Source organism: Carassius auratus, unplaced genomic scaffold (assembly GCF_003368295.1).
Source record: "Carassius auratus strain Wakin unplaced genomic scaffold, ASM336829v1 scaf_tig00038295, whole genome shotgun sequence".
In the NCBI taxonomy this organism is placed as follows: domain Eukaryota; kingdom Metazoa; phylum Chordata; class Actinopteri; order Cypriniformes; family Cyprinidae; genus Carassius; species Carassius auratus.
Genome location: NW_020526430.1, coordinates 22,388 through 42,732, shown reverse-complemented (window position 1 = coordinate 42,732; position 20,345 = coordinate 22,388). Strand labels below are relative to the sequence as shown.

Genomic DNA, 20,345 nt, shown 5'->3' with positions numbered 1-20,345 from the left:
AGCATGAAACAAAACTTTAAACACATTTAAAATGATATTGCGCAAAACTAAACATTTTTTGGAAAATAATCTGTCTTGCACACCATATCATGTTTTCCTTGGTTATATTTCTCTTTTTTGACCTACTGTATGAAACTGCTCAGTAGAGCAACACGTCCTCACTAAAAGAGTTATTAAGACATTTGATTGACTGTACTCTTGTTTCTGTTGCGTGCAGGGTGATGCTGGCCTAAATGGGCTTCCAGGACCTAAAGGAGACCCGGGCAGTGCTGTAACTACATTATAACACACATTACAAATGCCTGTTTTGTTTGCTCACATCTGTCTATTTATGTATCATTGTTAATATAAACAGAAAAAATGTAAAAACAACCCAGTGGCTTCCTTACAGTAGTATTTCTGTTTTTCAGAATATGAAGGGTTTCAGAGGCAGTCCTGGACCTAAGGGACACAGCGGAGTGAGAGGAGATCCTGTAAGGATTTCTCTGTGTTTAAAGTAGCTAATTTTTTTGCCATCTAAACAGACTGACTTGATTTGTCTGTGCTTGATTCTCTGTTTGTGTTAATAGGGTGCACCAGGAAGAGACAACACATTCCGAGGTCCAAAAGGCGAGAGGGGAGATACTGGGCTCCCGGTGAGGGTCTTTTTTTATAGTCCTTCTGAAAAATGTTAACTCAGTTTGAATGAAATGATGTTTCTAACGATGTGCTGTAAATCAGCGTTATAATGTCTGCACACTACCAGTGCTGCGTGACCTAATCCTTGTTTAATATTGACTAAAATACATTTAATTAAACTTTAATATTGGACCATTTCTTTAAGACAGAAATGTTAAAGCTGCTGTCATCTCTTGAATATATGGACATCAAAATGTGTAAACTCAGAGTGAGAGTTTTAGATTTTATTTTAAAGTCGCGATGAACAGCTCGTGTGTTCAGAAGGATATTGATGTATTCTCCTGTGTTTGCATAAGTTTATAAATGATTTACCTTACAAATCTGATGAAATGGCACATGTAAATGAACAAACCACTGACAACAGCCATCACATCACATTTTTTTAACACAATCTATAGAATTGTTCTGTTTTGAGTGTCTTTCAATTTATTTTAAATGTATTTATTTTGATAACTTGTGCTTGTGTGTGTGTGTGTATTTGCTGACAGGTACAGTATAATACAGTTCCACCTTATATAATAGCCTAAATTACTTCAACCAGACATAACTATTAATTCACAAAAATAAATGTATAGACTGTATTTGTCGACAAAACTGACAGATGCACAACAGACATCTACATTCGTCTCCATTTTTCGACGTGTTTTTAAGATTATCCGATGTGTGAACATTATCAGTAAAAGTGTATTATGACTGTTCTGTTCTGTTCTGTGTGTTCAGGGTGACCAGGGCCTTCCTGGACCCTCAGGCAGACCTGGAGATAACGGTGATCCTGTGAGTATCACCTGTACATAGAACTGTCATTATGACTTACTGTAACTGTGACTTACTCTCAGAAGAAAGGTACAAAGCTGTCACAGATGCAGTATTGTAAGATACAAAATCTAAAAGGTATATATTTTGTACCTTATTTACCCCTAAAATGCATATTAGTACCTAAAAGAGTAAAATCCTAGTTTTGTACTTTTTTTCTGAAAGTGTATAGTTTCTGTACTATTCAGTAATGATCTTGCTCACACTTTTTTGCACTATCATATTGCATTTTTAGATTTCACAGGTGTTACAGGTAGATATTTAATACCATTCAAAAGACTGTGTTCAATTTTTTTCTGATATGTTTATTAAAAAAGGACAGATTAAATTGATCAAAACATTTATAAGAATGCATATTTCTGTTACTAATAAATGCTGCCTTCTGTTCATCCACGAATCCTGAAAAACGACACTGTGTCATGGTTTGCACACTTTCATTAAGCAACTTAACCATTTCCAGCTGTGATAATAATAAAAACGTTTTCTTGCCAAATCAGCATATAGGAATGTTTTCTGAAGGATCATGTGAAACTGGAGTGGAGTAATGAAAAATATTGTTTTATTTAAATAGATTAAGAGATGTATTATTGCAATAATATATATTTCTGACCAAGTAAATACAGCCGTGGTGAGCATAAGAGAATTCTAAAACATGAAAATATCTTACAGATCCTAACTTTTGAATGGTGCCTGTTTTTGATGTGACATTAGGATGTCGTTTATCAGAAGAGAAAATTAATGAAATAAGTATTAAGATGTTTTATCCTTCAGATAACATCTCAGTGTATTTTGGTAGGGTGCTCCAGGAAGAAAAGGCCGACCAGGAGCACCGGTAATGTAGCATGACAAATACACACAGAATTCACTGCTAATCAGTTCTGGTCTATTCTACTTGGTTGTGTTTTAATTTAATTATATATATATTATTTTTTTATATTGTCTGTTTTAATCTACTCTTAATTCTAGCATATTCTATTGTTTCTTATATTCTTGTGTAATTAATAATAATAATAATAATAATAATAATAATAATAATAATAATAATAATAATAATTAGTATTATTATTTGGTGTGTATTATATTAAATAATCTGTTTGGTATTTTTCTATTTTTTCTGTTTTTCTACTTTCAATTCTTATGTACTATTCAAACAGAAATTCCATTATTATTGTAATTATTGTTGTATGCAAACTGCTGTTGTAATGTGCTGATGGTAAACGTGTGTATCTGTTTAGGGTGCATCTTCAAATGCAAAAGGAGAAGCTGGACAGCCAGGGCTTCCTGGTTATCCTGGACAAATGGTGAGAACTACGACATTTTACCTTTATTTAAATAGAAATACACAGATAAGAGATGTCCAATGTTAGTGTTTGATTTTATGATGTTATACCTCCCTGATCTTTTTTTTTTTTTTTTTTTTTTTTTTTTTTGTCTGTTCAGGGACAACCAGGCCCAAACGGGTTTCAAGGAGACAAAGGTCCTCCGGGTGTACCTGGAATGCAGGTGTGCATTCAGTTAATTACTACTAGTTGTATGAGGTGCCACGTAGGATTTAAATCATACTTCGCTTAATACACAAATAAGACATGTGCAAATACACCTATAAACATGTATATACATGGCGCCTCATGTAGTTGCATGTTCATGTTTTAACATTAGAGTATGAAGCATATGATATAAAACACAGAAAGAAAAATAAAATCTATGTTGAAGGAACCATGTGTGTTTTCATAGGGTCCTTTTGGCTCAACTGGACCTGAAGGTTCAAAAGGAGGTCGAGGACCCAGAGGGCCAAGGGTATGGAAGACTGTTGTACTGAAGTTTTCTTCTTACTTCCTTATTTCTCTTTTCCTTATTCTGTGAAAAATGCATGAGTTTGTTTCTTCATCAGAGCAGATTTGAAGAAATTTAGCTTTACATTACTGGCTCACCAGTGCATCCTTGTGACGGTGGGTGAAAGGACAGTCTGGAAGCAAATGCAAGTTTACTAATTTAATGAGAAGATATAGAATGAGTACATAAACAAACAATGACGATGAGACAGCGACACTCTGAGGGGATGGTGAAGAGGTGAGGAATCCAGCTGATGGCGGAGAGAAGGTGAGTAATCCGGATGATGACGGCGTGAGGCAGCAGGAGAGGATGGCACAGGAACTGCGGGGAATAGAGCCGAAGGTAAATGTCCGTGGCTGAGTGAATGTGCGGAGAGAGGATGACGTTCTGGGGAAACACAGACATCCAAACGCAAACAACGCTGAGAGCCAAACGAACAGGGGAACCACATCAAAACATTATACAACGATCTCACAAACACAAGACGTGAGACAAGCCATTATATAGTGCATGAGTAATGAGTGGTAGCTGTTGCTGATACAATTAACGGAGACGCCCACAATTAATCAGTGCAGACGCGGGACACACATAATTCACCACTGTGGCGAGTGGGGCGGGGCCGAGAGGCGTGGGAACGAGGAGTGTGGCCAGGTGATTGGAGATGAGCTACACCTGCGCCCCACCCCTCGTTCCCACGCCTCTCGGCCCCGCCCCACTCGCCACAACCACAAAGTGTAAACACCCCGAGATCACGGTTTACCAACCGTGACAGTAACCCCCCCCCACCCCCCTCTAAGAACTCCTACTGGAGTTCCCAGAAGGGCCTACCTGCTGATTGTAGTCATCAATAAGGGAGTGATCCAATATGTCCCTAGCAGGTACCCAACTCCGGACCGTAACCTTCCCAGTCCAACAGATACTGGAATCCTCGTCCCCTCCGTCTCAAGTCCAGAATACGATTAACCGAATATGTCGGTTCCCCATCTACGAGACGCGGCGGCGGGGGAACCGGAGTAGGCAGATTAATACGTGCATAAAACACGGGTTTCATTTTGGACACATGAAAGGCAGGGTGTATCCTCTTGTACGCAGGAGGTAGTTTGAGGCGGCTGTCACCGGACTAATGATTTTGGTGATAGTGAACGGGCCGATAAATTTGGGAGCTAATTTATTAGAAACGGATCACAGAGGAATGTTACTGGTAGAAAGCCACACTTTTTGACCCACGACGTAGACGGGAGGCTTTGGCCGATGGCGATTGGCCTTGGCCTTAGTACGCTCCCTCACCCGGAGCAGAGTCTCGCGGGCTCTGGTCCAGGTGCGGTGACACCTCTGGACAAACGCGTGAGCGGAGGGGACCGCGACTTCAGATTCCACACTGGGAAACGCTGGTGGCTGGTACCCTATACTACATTGAAACGGAGAGAGGCCCATAGCTGACACTGGCAACGAATTGTGGGCGTACTCCACCATAGAGAGTTGTTGACTCCAGGAAGAAGGATTCTTGGAGACCAAACATTGCAACGTCCTCTCTAAATCTTGGTTGGCTCGCTCAGATTGTCCGTTGCTTTGGGGATGATAACCCGATGACAAGCTAACTGACACCCCTAACAATTTGCAAAACTCTTTCCACAATTTGGATATAAACTGAGATCCCCTGTCTGAAACCACATCTACCGGGAGGCCATGAAGCCGAAAGACGTGATCTAAAACAGTGACCGCTGTCTCCTTGGCTGTCGGTAATTTGGGCAAGGGAATGAAATGTGCCGCCTTAGAGAACCGGACCATTGCGGTCAAAACGACCGTTATGCCATTAGAGGGCGGGAGGACGGTAACAAAATCTAGAGCTATATGGGACCAGGGTCTCGAAGGCACAGACAGCGGTTGAAGAAGCCCATCAGGAGGTCGGTTAGATGACTTACCGCTGGCACAAACTGAGCAAGCCAAAACAAAATTGCGGACATCGTGAGCCATACGTGGCCACCAGAATTGTTGTCTAACCAACCCATTAGTTCTACTTATCCCTGGGTGACAAGCCACGTTAGAACAATGACCCCACTGGACATAGTCGGAGATAGTCGATGTGAAAAAAACGCGCAAGGGTGTACCTTATCGTCCGAAGCAGCACGTTGGGCCAACACTGCTCCTACCCCCACCTCTGACGTGTTGACCTCCACCATGAACTGCCGTGTGGGATCAGGGGCCACAAGGATGGGAGCCGAAACAAAGCGGTTCTTGAGGTTAGTGAACGCAGCCTCAGCTGCGTCCGACCACCTGAACGAAGTACTAGGGGAGGTCAAGGCTGTCAGAGGTGAAGCTAGTTGGCTGAAATTACAAATGAAACATTAATAGAAATTGGCGAACCCCAGAAACCGCAGTAGGGCCTTTACGGGAGGCTGGAAACGGCCAATCTAACTTTGTCAGGGTCCATACGTATTCCCTCGGACAAAATTTTATACCCTAAGAAGGGAACAGATATGTTATAACAAAGTGCCCTCTTGGGGTGTTAAAAGCGGTTTTCCATTCATCACCCTTACTGATGCGGACCAAATGATAAGCATTACGTAATCAATACAAGGTTGCAGCGAACCATCCTTCTTACCCACAAATAAGAACCCTGCCCCCGCTGGAGAAGAGGAAGGACGGATGAATCCAGAGGCTAAGGAATCAGAAATATATTTCTCCATGGCCTCCCTCTCAGGATTAGAAAGAGAGTATAACTTGCCCTTAGGCGGAGACTTACCTGACACTAAGTCTATGGCACAGTCGTAGGGACGATGCGGAGGAAGAGAAGCAGCACGGGACTTACTGAACACTTCCTTCAGGTCCAGATACTCAACGGGCACATTTGGCAAAACCATGGTCTCCTTCTGAAAGACAGAAACAGGAACAACAGGACAAGCAGAAACAAGAGAAGACTCATGACAACTTTCACTCCACAATGTTACACTGTTAGAACCCCATTCCACTCGTGGATTATGTTTGGACAACCAGGGGTGACCTAAACAATGGGAGCAACAGGGGAGTCCATGAGAAAAAGGATATGGTTTCTTGATGGTTTCCAGACATGATCAGTGTGATGGGTTCTGTATGGTGCGTGACGTGAGGCAGTTCCTGGCCGTTGAGTGCGGTGACATGGATGGGGAGAGACACAGGAAGGACAGGAATGTTCAGGTGATGTGCAAGTGAGGAATCAATGAAATTACCTTCGCCTCCGGAGTCCAGAAGGGCTTGACACTCATGATGTTGATTCCTCCACCGCAGTCTCACCGGAAGGAGGGTCGATGATGTTGGTGAAGACTTCTCAGTGGAGATCCCACCCGATAGTAGCCTCAGATTTACTCTCTGGTTGGCTCTTTTACCGGGCATGAGTAGGTGTTATGAGCAGAGCCTCCACAGTACAAGCACAGTCCTTGGGACCTCCGCCATTCTCTCTCCCTCCGGGACAGCCGAGCTCTACCCACCTGCATGGGTTCGTGATCGTCAGCAGAACCGACCGTGTTCTCTCGACTCAAGCACCCCCTAACAGGAGAGATGTTAGATCTGGAAGGACTCTTTTGGCGACCCAGGCGATTAAACCTTGCGTCAACTCGCAACCATTGAGAGTAGGGGGCAGCTCGAGGAGGTAGATCTCCTGCTGAACACGGTCGGATAACCCATGCAGGAATCTATCCCACTGCGCCGCCTCATTCCACTGGCACGCGGCCGCCAGGGTGCGGAACTCGATGGAGTAGTCGGTGAAGGAAGAAGATCCTTGCCGGAGTTCCGAGGGGCGATGGGCTGCCTCCCTGCCAGTAATCTACATCTTACAGAAACAAAGTCATCTACATCTTAGATGGTCTGAGAGTCAGTAAATTTTCAGCAAATTTTCATTTTTGGGTGAACTATTCCTTTAAAACCTGCTTGGTCTCCAGTATACTATGTAGTAGTGCTGCAGTCGTATAATGTTGTAGAGAAATTCTCCTCTTTTCACACCGTCCTTGCTTGTGTTTAGGGTCCACCGGGTGACCCGGGGCTCAAGGGATCACAGGGACCAGAGGGATTCAAAGGACCTCTGGTCAGTTAATGCATTTGTGCATTGTTGAATTGAAAATGATAAAATGCCCATTTAAAAGTGAGACTTTCCAGTCTAAAGTATGACTTTATGTAAAAAGGGACAAGATGGAAGAGACGGGTATGGACCTGCGGGGCTCAAAGGACACAAGGTACCTGTGCCATACCTGTACCTGAAACATGCTATAACTTATTTTAAAAAGCAACTTGTAAATATAATGCAATGAACATAAAGAGCAAAGTGCAAAACATTATTTCCTGCTAAATATGGTAACTTGTTTTTTTCTCTTTTTGTGTATGTTTATGGATATTCAACTAACAGAATAAAATTGCTTTCAGGGAAACAATGGATACTTTGGCCTCCCTGGTTTGCAGGTCTGTTAAAGCTAGTTAATCATCTGTTGCAGCTCATCACTAGGCATTTTATGTAATTCTATAAATGGTAATAATAATAATTACAAATTAATAGTTCATGATGTAACATTATTAATATCAGTGATTATAATTATAGGGTGAGGATGGTACCAAGGGATCCAGTGGAAGTAAAGGACATAAAGGTTATCGAGGAAAACCGGTAAACTTTAATTTAATTGACTTTGTGCTTATTTATTAATGTTTTTAAAAGATAATGTCCAACAGAACAATCATGTCTTTTAAAATTATATATATATTTTAACTTAACATTATAGAGAAGGTTCTGTATGTGCGCAGCATACTTTTTGGAAGTAATGCAGTTATGTTGTATGATGTATTTATGTGATCAGGGAAACACGGGACGTCCGGGTACTGAAGGTCCTCCAGGAGACAATGGGATAGATGGACACAGGGTCAGTCATTTGTCATCACTTTTTTACAGATTAAACAAATACTTATATACATCACAAAATATTGACAGTTTAACTCTCTGGTACTCTTTGGTCAGTACTGACCGAAATAAATATGTTTTAAATGTTTTTTTCCTTTTTTTTTTTTTGCTTTATTGGAATGGGAAGACTCTTGCTGACTTTTGTCAGATTCGCTATGTGAACACACACACAAAAGTCATGGACATAATTCGAATATGTTAAAGTGTCTAAAAAAGTAACACTTGATACCTTCACAGTCAACCATTACTGTGGAAAAAATACCTCCTAAAAATGTTAAATGTTGTATAAATGTATAAATGTTACATTGAATCATAAAATCCTTCTAAATGATAGTAATTTTATATATATTTTACATTGGTTTTCATAAAAAAGGCTACATTTGAAGGCTTTGTCTTTGACTGCAAATATATAACAAAACTGAAAAAGAAAAAATGGACAAACATAAAAAACAGTTACTAAATATTTATTTTGAGTATCATAAATTCCCCTCACAATACTAACTAACAATATAAAATATATTATATAGATTTTCCTGAACAAAAAAAAAAAAAAAAAAAAATGAAGGGGCCTAGAGGCTTAAGCAAATGTAAATAAGGTGTTCTGAGATACTTCATATTTATTTATTTATTTGTTTGTTTATGTACTTTTGTAATTGTTTATTTAATTTTATTGTATTTTTAGGGTGAAAAGGGACCTCCTGGAATCAGTCCGTGGCCTGTAGGCTCATATAAAGATACAATATCTTTAAATAATATTAATTATTAATATTAATACTGTTCCAAAAGTTTGATTGTTTTCCTTCTGTCTTTTTCTGCTTCTGAACGTCAAGGAGTGTGACCTGGTCGAACACATACGCAAAAACTGTCGTAAGTTCAGAGAACCTAATATCCAAAGAATACCAAGCAGAATGACTGCTAGTGATTTTAGTCATTAGCATGATCTCATTCAGTTATTTTATTTATTATATGTGGCATTTAGCTTTCTGTATATTAAACCTTGAAATAATTTGAAATGGATCTACATTTTATCTTTTATTTTGTCTCCACAGCTTGCTGCTCCGGTATGCTTTGCCTTACACTTTAACATTTCAGTGCCTTATTTATTAGTAACTTTTTGCTAAATTGTAAATAAAAAATAAAAAGTCCCTTTCCAAAATGCTTTCAGGTAATGGTACCCAGTGTCCAGTTTACCCCACAGACCTGGCGATAGCTTTGGACATGTCTGCGGGTGTAACTCCTCAAGTTTTCCAGCGGATGCGTTTTGCGGCTCTTTCCTTATTGGAAGACATTTCCATTGCTGAAACAAATTGTCCACAAGGAGCACGGGTGTCTGTGATCGCCTACAACAGCGAGTCCAGGATCCTGATCCGTTTCACAGACCACCTGAAGAAGAAGACCCTTAAGGAAGCTGTAGGAGCATTGGCTCTTGAGAGAACCACAAAAACCAGAAACATTGGACAAGCCATGAGCTTTGTGGCTCGGAACATCTTCAAACGTGTCCGAAGTGGCAGGTTAATGAGGAAAGTGGCTGTGTTCTTTACAAACGGTCCGTCGAGGGATGACTCGAGCCTTGCAACAGCCATGCTGGAGTTCAAGGCTGCAGACATTGGCCTCGGAGTGATCGCCTTTAGTCCTGCTGATGATGTGACCCGAGCATTGCAGGTACATAAGAAAACATCAGATTTGCAGTAATAAACAGGAAAATAACAATGTTATTTAACATTGTTAAATAATAACTAAAATTTAACATTTTAGTTATTTGCTCAGTTTACTTAAAGGGGGGGTGAAATGCTCGTTTTCACTCAATATCCTGTTAATCTTGAGTACCTATAGAGTAGTACTGCATCCTTCATAACTCCAAAAAGTCTTTAGTTTTATTATATTCATAAGAGAAAGATAGTCTGTACCGATTTTTCCCGGAAAAACACGAGTGGCTGGAGGCGTGACGTGTGGGCGGAGCTAAAGAATCACGAGCGCCAGTAGACTTTTGTGTTGAGCGCGTCTGGAAGCTGAGGAAAAAAAAACAACTAAAACAAACCATGGCTAACAGTCAGATTCAGTGTATACTTATGATCCAGAATCAGATCCAGAGGCTGAAATTGAACAAGAGCAGCATCAGCAATCAGTCTCTATGTGGTATGTAACGTACTGAAACTGTATATATTTGCTTATCGGATTTGGAAAATGACTAAGTTCCACTTTGTCATCTTTTTTTTTTAAGCTGTACATGTGGAAAGTGCAGTTTGATGACAACATCGCATGTTGTTTACTTGATGTGCTTACACGCCGATAGCTAAGTTAACAACACAGAGATATTTGAAGCAGTTTTACTCACCGCATGCGGTTCCAACACACGATCGTGACCCTTTTTCGTTGGGACTGCATTATCCTTAAGAAATAAACGATGTGCAAATCCGGCGTCAAACTGGGCCTTGTTTGTAAAACAAGCATCTTCGAAATGCAGGGGAACAAACAAAAACACTTGCACAACTCCGTTGATGCTCTGTAAAAATAAACTCCATCCACTGGTCCCTTAATGCTGTTTCTCTTTTGGTAAAGTGAAGTGACATTCAGCCAAGTATGGTGACCCATACTCAGAATTTGTGCTCTGCATTTAACCCATCCGAAATGCACACACACAGAGCAGTGAACACACACACACACACACTGTGAGCACAGACCCGGAGCAGTGGGCAGCCATTTATGCTGCGGCGCCCGGGGAGCAGTTGGGGGTTCGATGCCTTGCTCAAGGGCACCTAAGTCGTGGTATTGAAGGTGGAGAGAGAACTGTACATGCACTCCCCCCACCCACAATTCCGTCCGGGCCGAGTAATCTGTGCAGGGTTGTCTTGCCCTGGCAACCAAAAACACACTCCTTTTGTGACAACTCTCGCTCTGATCAGTGAAGTCTGTTGTGCTCTCAGTAATGTGCTATATGGGAGTGCGCGCTCTTCCGGCAGACGTGCCCTCAGGACCCATATAAGGAAATTCCGCTCCATCTAACGTCACACAGAGCCATACTCGAAAAAAACTTTCCGAAACTTGTGACAAACCGGAAGTAGTATTTTTGGAACAGAAATACTCCTTCAAACGTACAACTTAATTTTTGAAACTTTGCCCATGTTTAGCATGGGAATCCAACTCTTTAACAGTGTAAAAAACTCAGTATGCATGAAATAGCATTTCACCCCCCCCCCTTTAAAATAAGCTTAAACAGCAAAATCTTTATTTTTCTTATTTTTTTTTATTAAGTTGTCATTTGCACTCAATTTTATTATATTAAATGAAATTACATTTGTAAAATGTTAACAAACCGTTGAAGTTAAGTTGGGCCTACATGAATCATTTATGTTGCATTGACTGAAACTGGGCAGTGGATTTCTAGTTCCCAGCATGCTTTGCATAAGGATAGATCAGGAGAATAAATGTTGAAATTAAGTGCTGTTTAATTTGTTTTTGCTAAAGGTAAAGGCATATTAAAATTTGTTGTTTAGTAATTTTTCACATTCAAAGAGTTTATGTTGATTTTTGAGGCTACCATTATGGTGAAGTATAGACTTTGTGGTTAGGCTTTAGCCTACATGAGTTGTAACTGTGGTAATGTCATGGGAACCATTTTACTTGATTATTTCTTGCATTCTACAAAAATTGTACTTACAGTAGCATGTGAACAAGTGTTGTGTTGACTTTTGCATTCTCATGAGAATAAATATGAGAATTAAAAAAAGAAAATAAATCTGTTTGAGGGCCAGCACGCGATTCACACAGTCTATATTGTCAGCATTTCTACCCTTCACAATCAAACAATCATAGAACATTTACGTGTGTGTATGATAGCTGTTGAAACCTGAGCACAAGCTCTACTCTTCACCACAACAGTAACCAATATAAAAAAAAAACATTAAATGTTCAAAATATCTAAACATTAAAAACTTAAACTCTAACAGGGCTTTCCATTTTCATAAAAATGCAGAAAACCCACGCAACTCTGAACGAAGTCACCAGTCTGAAAGGCAACAACAGTGTCACAAAAAAGGGTCCTAGAGGAAATGCGGTCCTAAACTGCATCCTGCGCTATTGCAGGAACACAGTATTGGGGTTGCTTTTTTTCAGACCAATGTGAAAATCAACCCATGTTTTTACCCTGCAAACACACAGAGCTGTAAATGAGAACTGGTGGAATGATAAGAAGATATTTCATTATAAAAATCTAAACAGTAAAATGAATTTATATGTTATTTAATGAATATAATAATGTATTGATAATCATTGTTTCAATTAATATAACAAGCCTTTTAAAGGCTGAAATGTGAAGCATATCATTTAATAAAACTTTTTGTTTTTGTAAAGATTTGTATCTGAACTGCAAATCGTGTTTTTTACAGTCATTTTACAGTGTAATATGTTACTACAGACATTGCCCTACCTTGTTCATATAGTATTTTCTTTATTTGTGCAGGTCTTATAAAAGGTCTTAAATTTGAGCTTTAAAATCCTGCAGAAACCCTGAAAATTTGTGCTTACCATAAAATTTCTACCTCAAATGTCTGTCTCAGGTTGATGACACAGGAAGCTACATTATCGTTGATGGCAGAGGAGTAAATCGCATTAAGCAGTGCATCATTTGTTTTGGTAAGTCCAAAGTGCAGACATCCACATTTGATTCTGTTCATCTCTTTGAGCATCCAAACATTTAAATGTAATTTATTAATAAGATTCGGGAGGAGCGCGTCAGATACTTAGCCTAATCAACACAGGTGGACCATAATCAAGTAATCAATCCCATAGTATAAATATCGCTGGCTTACCTCTATCCATTGACGGTTTATCAGCATGCTGGTTCACTTCATCTGTCACCTTATCACAGACCCAGTTTTCGTAACAACGAAGAGTGCTACACAGGGGATTTATAAGACCTGCTGCTTTTGCCAGACCCGAGATCATTTCTACCCAGCCAAACACGGCCGTTGAGCAGCATTAAGCGTCATCGCGACAGCTGCTCTCCTCGCCAAGCCACACATCGTGGCCAATAGACCGTGCAAGCTCCGAGCTCGTCTCGCTCGATACACGATCGTGCCGCCCCGAGACCGAGCTCTCGTCGAGCGCTGGATTGCAGCAGAAAGAATCCAACCAGCCTGGGCTGAACAATTCTCACCGCGGCTCAGTCCTTCACCACGGCGTTCCGGCCGAGTGGCAGTTTGAGGCCGCTTCCTCTAGCGGCGCAGACTGCGCAACGTTAACCAATACATTTCCATGCGAAGATGCTAAAAACAGGATCTTCTTTTTCTTCATTGGATTTTTACGGCAGTTTGCATCCAAAGTGTTACATCTAAAAGCAGGTTCGCGGCTAAAGTTTGTTAAACGACGTCATGACCTAGTTCCGTCTTCTTCTAGTGTTTTATGGCGGTTTTGGCAAACCAGCGTAAAGGTGCATTACCATTATATATATATGAAACCTTGTAAGTCTCTGGATAAAAGCGTCTGCTAAATGCTTAATTTAATTTTTAATTTTAATTCCCATGCAAGTCTTCTGGTAGGACCAAATCATTTAAGGACCTATTTATTGAAATTTTATTGTTGAGGATAACCCCTTGAGATGAAGCATCTCGTTTTCAAGGGGGTCCTCGAGACAACATAGAAATAATACAGCACATATACATTCATACACACAAAAGCTCTCCCTCATCCCACCTCATCCGCCCCTCATACATATAAATATGGAATGACAGTACAAGGATAGGACATATGTATCTTAAATATGTATACATTCGCACACCTAAACCCATAATCACATTTAAAGAAATAATAAAGGAAAAAAAAAAAAAAAAAAAAAAAAAAAAAACGTCAAAAATGAGGAAAACATTTACAGCAACAATTTGCTTGCAGGTAAACAAAAAGAGATGTTTTGAAGGAACACAGGGAAGTAATTGATCTTAGAGACCCTGGCAGACTATTCCATTCTGAAGGGGCTTTAAATTTAAATGCACGTCTACCACTCTCCTTGAGAATATTGGGCACAGTAAAGAAGAAATATTCAGTATGTCTTAATCTATAGCTGGGTCTATAGGGAATTAAGTATTCCTTTAGGTAAGAAGGATAATCATAATGCACACATTTAAAAATGACCTGATACCAGTGATACTGTCTTCTGGCCTTTAGTGACAATAATTTCAGTGAGTCATACATTTCACAGTGATGAGTGGTAAATGGGCATCTTAGCACAAATCTACATATATTATTGAAAATAACATTCAATACTTTCAAGTTTGTTTCTGAGGTGTTTTGATAGACAACATCCGCATAGTCTAGTATGGGAAATATTAACTGCGACACAATTCGTAACCTAATCCTTTGAGTAAAACAGTTAATAGAGCGAAACAATATTCGCAAGTTACAATTAATCTTTTTTACAACAGAATTGATATGACATCTAAAAGAGAGTTGTGAGTCAAGCCATATGCCCAAATATTTAAGTTCATCAACTTGTAATAGTTGAGTATCGTCTAAAAATCTGAGTGACAAATTGTTAACTTGATTCTGTGTAGCTGATCTGGTGGGGAAGAGTATACTATATGACTTTTTTTTATTCAATAAGAGATGGTTAAATTGGAACCAAAGTTGAATAGTATTAAAGTTAGTTTGCAGTGAGGATTGAATCTTAGAAACAGACTTATTGGATGTATAAATCACTGTGTCATCTGCATATAGATGAATACAACAGTCTGAGCAAGTTAGAGGAAGGTCATTAATAAACAAAGAAAATAAGAGAGGCCCTAATGAGGAGCCTTGGGGAACACCTTTCTCCATTATTAAGGACTGCGATACACATCCATTAACATAAACACGCTGACTTCTACAATGGAGATAAGAATTAAACCAAAGAAGAGAGTGTCTAGACAGGCCTATTGCATATAATTTGTCAAGAAGCAAATAGTGATCGACCATATCAAAAGCCTTAGTTAGATCTATGAATATTGCACCGGTTGACATATTATTATCTAGAGAAGATGAAACATCGTTGGTAAATTTTAGAAGAGCAGTAGTTGTAGAAAAGTTTGGTCTGAAACCAGATTGATTTGGTGACAAAATAGAGAATTCATTAATATATTTAAATAATTGTTTGAATACTAGTTTTTCAAACACTTTTGCTATACTACTGATGATAGAGATAGGTCTATAGTTATTGAGATCAAGTGCATCACCACCCTTATGTATTGGTGTAACTCTGGCAGATTTCCACATTAATGGAACCACAGAAGTGGATAAGGATAAATTAAATAAATCTGATAGGGGAAATGCCAATACATGAGACGCAAGCTTGATAAACTTGATCTCCAGACCGTCAGGATCAGTACCATTACCTAACTTTAGTTCGGAGATTGCCTGTTGAACGTCAGTAGGATTTATAGTAGCAAATGAAAAGGAACTGTTAGGCTCATCTACCAAACTAGAGAAGGAAGAATAAGAAAATTGTGAGCTACAAATAGAGGAGAAATGTTGGTTGAAGGCATTGGTAACCGCGGAAGGATCACTGATAACCTCATCATTAACTATAATTTTGGTAGGAGTGGTTTTAGTGGACTTGTTTAATAATGCATTAAGACTTTTCCAGAACTTCTTAGGATTATTTAAACTATTAGACAAGGAGTTTTTGTAGTAATTTGATTTAGCATTTCTAGTTTTTCACCATTCACTGGCGTGATCACTCAAAATTAATCTAAAACGCATCTGCCTTCGTGTTTTGATGCAGGATAGCAAGTGTGAGTAAAAGTACTGTCGCCTTTTAAGGACTGTAATACGAAAAAACTGGCAAGTATATATCTTTAGAAACCACTTGGAAGCGAATAGCACATAACTGCTGTTAACCCATTTGCTGCAAGCACCGCCAACGGCCCCAGCCTATTATCGTTTCACTTTCACAGCACGTTAAACATCACTCTCTTACTTGATCTGGATAAACCGCGCATCAATTGAAAGTCTAAAGACTTTGGCTTTTATATTTGACCAATATTTCGATAAAACATAATTTCAGTGATAATTTTCCATCATGTCAGGAAAACTATTTCTATTCCTGAACGGTAAACGTCGAAGTGTTAGCTCGTGGACAAATGTTGATCATGGATCTAGTCAGAAAGAATCATGAACAGAAACATCTTTTTTTTGGGTATGTAATTTCTGTCTCCATGGCAAAAATGGGGGGTGACTGGTAAGGGTTTAACGTTACTGCTATAATCATGTCTTTCGGTACAACGTCTTACAAGACTAAACATGCTTCATCGTTTCCAAAAGCCTCTGTTTCCACAGTCCATAATACAGCGTGAAAACAGCGTTTCAAACGTATCCGCTCAGGAGACCGTCTAAAGAGTCCGGAGGCCAATTGAGAGGAAAGATGCTTTTCCAACAGGAACATAATAAAGTGGACAAGGCTCGAGGAATTGTCAAATCAGGCAACCATTTGCTAAGCTGGTAACACAGTAGGCTACCCATTCATTTTTAGCTTGCCCCATCAAATGTTACTAACCCTTTTTACTCTTCCCACAGCCAACATCTTCAGCAGCCGAAGCAAGTAGCCTTTCCTGTACCTCCTCACTGACGCAGCAGTGTCTATTCCCACAGGAGCCTTTCCTATACCTCCTCACTGCCATGCAGTGTCCCGCAAGAGCCTTTCCCGTATCTCCCCACTGCCGCAGCAGTGTCTGCTCCTGCAGGAGCCTTTCCTGTACCTTTTCACTGCCGCAGCAGTGTCTGCTCCCGCAGGAGCCTTTCCTGTACCTCTACACTGCAGTGTCTGAGCCTTTCCTATACCTAAATATATATTATAAAAAAAAAACACACATCACCTCCGCTTAAAGGCATGCCCTGCATCAGAGGTTGCGGTGATCGCATCATGTATCGACAATAGCCAAGACGATATTAGGCCCATTCTCCAACCAACGTTTTTTATAATAATCATTAGGCGGCTTACCATAATTCGGCTATCGGAGGATGATGTGAGCCCGTAGGTGGCAAAGAAGTCTCCATCCACAAATAGACATACATCGTTTGCAGATTTAAGATATTCCATCGTACTTTAACAGGTAATCCGATACGTGCCATTTTTTAAAGCAGCTCGAACTAATGGAGTTAATGCCACAATTATGTTAGAACGCATCTCATTCTGGTTTCAGGGGTGGCGCGTCGTCCCATTATGAGGCATGTGGTCCGGAGCGCGTACGACCAAGGCATCATTTCAACCGAACTCACTCCAAATATATGAACTCACCAGTTTTTGAATACCTTATATTGAAGGCATTAGTTTACGTCCATATTAGGGTTAAATCGTTGGACTTTAAATGGAATCTACTATCGTATATATATAAAAAAAAAATAAAAAAAATTCACAGGACAAGCGAGATGACAGTAGTGCCGACTACATGAACTAGCAGTATTTAAATATAGTATTTTATACTTAATGCCAGTTTATCAGTACGTCCAAAAGTATATTTTTCGATTATTGGTGATTCCATAGGCTCTTTTGGTGCACCTGCATGGTCAAAATGGCAAATAGTAAGCTCAGACAAGTATAAAGAATCTTTCTCTTACTCCACCCATGCACGATTACATCGTCGATATGTACCATCGATTTCACGTGCTGACAATGACCACATCGCCGATACATGGCACCTATTTGGGGTACACTGGCACAAGAAATCCAATTTATTTTTGCACGCTTAATTTCGAACACTATGACTGCACCAAGATTTTTCAGACTCATCATCGGAAGCAGCACATTGGATTTGCTAAACAATTGTTCAAGTAAGCCTCACAGCGTCTACCCTCGTAGACAAACAGATCATCCTTAGTATCGAACTCCCTGTCAAGCGCTGCAAGAGTACTCCCGGTTGAGCCAACCTTTGCCTTCTCCGTTCAACTATCAGCAAAGCTTACTCGTATGACATCGCAAGTATTAAAATCCTGTCAGGTGCTTTCCCGCTTAAGCAATCTTGGACTTTCCATCCGACCACCAGCAAAGCTTACCCAATTAAAAAAAAAAAAAATCAGCCAGCGACACTTACCTATTGAACACCAAACAGTACATCGCAGCCAAAAACTAATTTTCCCTCCGATGGCAAGATGTACCCATCCAATACCGCAAGTTACGCTTTTGCCGAACACTAACGGGTGCTTCGCAGATTAAACAATCTAAATTTTCCCTCCGATGGCTGGAGAGACTACCCATCTGGTGTCACAAATTGAATAAAAAATAATAATAATAAATAAAAAGAAAAAAATAAATAAAAATAAATAAATAAAAAGACACTGGATGCTGGCCATAGCCTCCCGGCCAGATAACCTTATCTTTTTCAATCCTATGGCCGGCAAGGCTTCTCTCTTCGATGCCAAGAGCTTGAGCTCCCATCGGATGCTGACGAGAGCCTCCCGGCCAGACAACCTCACCTTTTCCGTTCTGCGGCCAGCAAGGCTTACCCGTTTGTTGCCAGGAGCTCACACTCCCTTCGGACGTAGGTGAAAGCCCCCGGCTACCTGTTTTGCCATTCTGTCTTACGTACGGAGAGGTTTACCCATCCAATGCATGGAGTCAGGGCTCCCATTGGATGTAGGTGAGAGCTTCCTGGCTAGACAACCTTACCTTTTCTGTCCTTTGGCCAGCGAGGCTTAACCGTTCGATTCCGGGAGCTAAGCTCCTGTCGGACGAAGGTAAGAGCCTCCCAGCTGGACAACCTTTTCCATCCTTCAGCCAGAGAGGTTTACCCATTCAATTCCTGGAGCTAAGCTCCTATCGGACGTCGGTCCGAGCCTCCCGGCTAGACAAGCTGACCTTTCCCATCCTTGGCCAGCGAGGCTCACCCGTTCGATGCGAGTGCTCCCATCGAACGCCGGCGAGAGCCTCCTGGCCAGCCAACCATGACCTTACCACGTGGTTTAGGTTACAAACCTACAAGCAAGCTGTTCGATGCCGCAAGTACCAAACACACAAATAAACGCTCCCTCCTTCCTACGGTCGCCAAGGCTTACCCGTCTCTTGCCGGGAGTAGCAAACTCCCATAAGACGCTGACGACAGCCTAACGACCACACAAACTTACCTTTTCCATCCTACGGCCTGCGAGGCTCACCCAGTTTTTGGGGAACAGGAAGTCCCCGCTGGACGCTGACAAGAGCCTCCTGGCCACCTATCGTTACCTTTTCTGTCCGCCATCCGGAGAGGCTTACCCATTAGATGTGTGTGCTCCCTTCAGACGCCGGCGAGAGCCTCCCAGTTAGACAACCTTACCTTTTCCTTTTCTATGGTCAGCGAGGCTTACCCGTTCGGTGCGTGTGCTCCCTTCGGACGCTGGTGAGAGCCTCCTGGAGAGACTTGCTTTACATTTCCACTCTACGGTCGGCAAGGCTTACCCGTTTGATGTGTGTGCTCCCTTTGGACGTCGGTAACAGTCTCTCGGCCACGAAACTTACCTTTCCATTTGACGGTAGGCGAGGCTTAACCATCCAACGCTACGAGTCTCGTCCTCTCACCAAATCCTGCAAAAAAAAAAAAAAAAAAAAACTCTCAGCTACTCCCACATCTTTTAACCCCACCAGGCGAGGCTTACCTGTTCGATGTTCTGAGTTAGAGGCCCCATCGGATTCCTTTCCAACTCTCCCCGTCCGCCGAGGCTTACCCGTCTGATGCGTGTGCTCCCTTCAGACGTCTGGCGAGAGTTCTCCCGGACGGGCCTATGCTTGCCGGCCGCAAGTGAGTCTCATCCATCCGATGCCGTGAGTCGGGATCTCCCTTTGGATGTCGCCAGAGTCCTCCTTGTCGGCCAGCCCAAAGCTTTTTATCTGCCAAACCGAGAGGACCCAGACGTCCGTCAGCCTGAGTCTCAATCTCCTGTCGGAGGCTTCATGGGCCCTCTCGGTCAGCGTTAGGCCCTTCACCCACTGAATAGCAGGGGCTATCAGCCAGTAGGGCCCGTACGCCGACACCGTGACCTATTCCAGTCGAGGCAACTCGGGTCCTCCCGGTCGGGCACCACAACCACCCTGCTCTTCCTCATCGGCCGGTAGGGCTCACCGTTCCAATGCCAAAAAGCTCCAGTTGAGCATCGGCTCGAGCCCTAC

General features: G+C 41.3%; 1 protein-coding gene across 3 annotated transcripts in view; it reads left to right on the top strand.

Moving 5' to 3' along the window:
- Positions 1-20,345, top strand: part of LOC113083476 (collagen alpha-6(VI) chain-like) — a 68,042-nt gene that overhangs the window by 31,283 nt on the left and 16,414 nt on the right. For all 3 annotated transcript variants that reach the window (XM_026254534.1, XM_026254535.1, XM_026254533.1), the window contains exons 19-36: positions 218-271; positions 411-473; positions 570-635; positions 1,399-1,452; positions 2,288-2,323; positions 2,727-2,792; positions 2,932-2,994; positions 3,226-3,288; positions 7,319-7,381; positions 7,479-7,529; positions 7,717-7,752; positions 7,889-7,951; positions 8,142-8,204; positions 8,925-8,960; positions 9,073-9,109; positions 9,292-9,303; positions 9,408-9,904; positions 12,799-12,874. In XM_026254534.1, the coding sequence (XP_026110319.1) occupies positions 218-271; positions 411-473; positions 570-635; positions 1,399-1,452; positions 2,288-2,323; positions 2,727-2,792; positions 2,932-2,994; positions 3,226-3,288; positions 7,319-7,381; positions 7,479-7,529; positions 7,717-7,752; positions 7,889-7,951; positions 8,142-8,204; positions 8,925-8,960; positions 9,073-9,109; positions 9,292-9,303; positions 9,408-9,904; positions 12,799-12,874 (1,399 nt within the window). The remainder of the gene's footprint in view (positions 1-217; positions 272-410; positions 474-569; positions 636-1,398; positions 1,453-2,287; positions 2,324-2,726; positions 2,793-2,931; positions 2,995-3,225; positions 3,289-7,318; positions 7,382-7,478; positions 7,530-7,716; positions 7,753-7,888; positions 7,952-8,141; positions 8,205-8,924; positions 8,961-9,072; positions 9,110-9,291; positions 9,304-9,407; positions 9,905-12,798; positions 12,875-20,345) is intronic.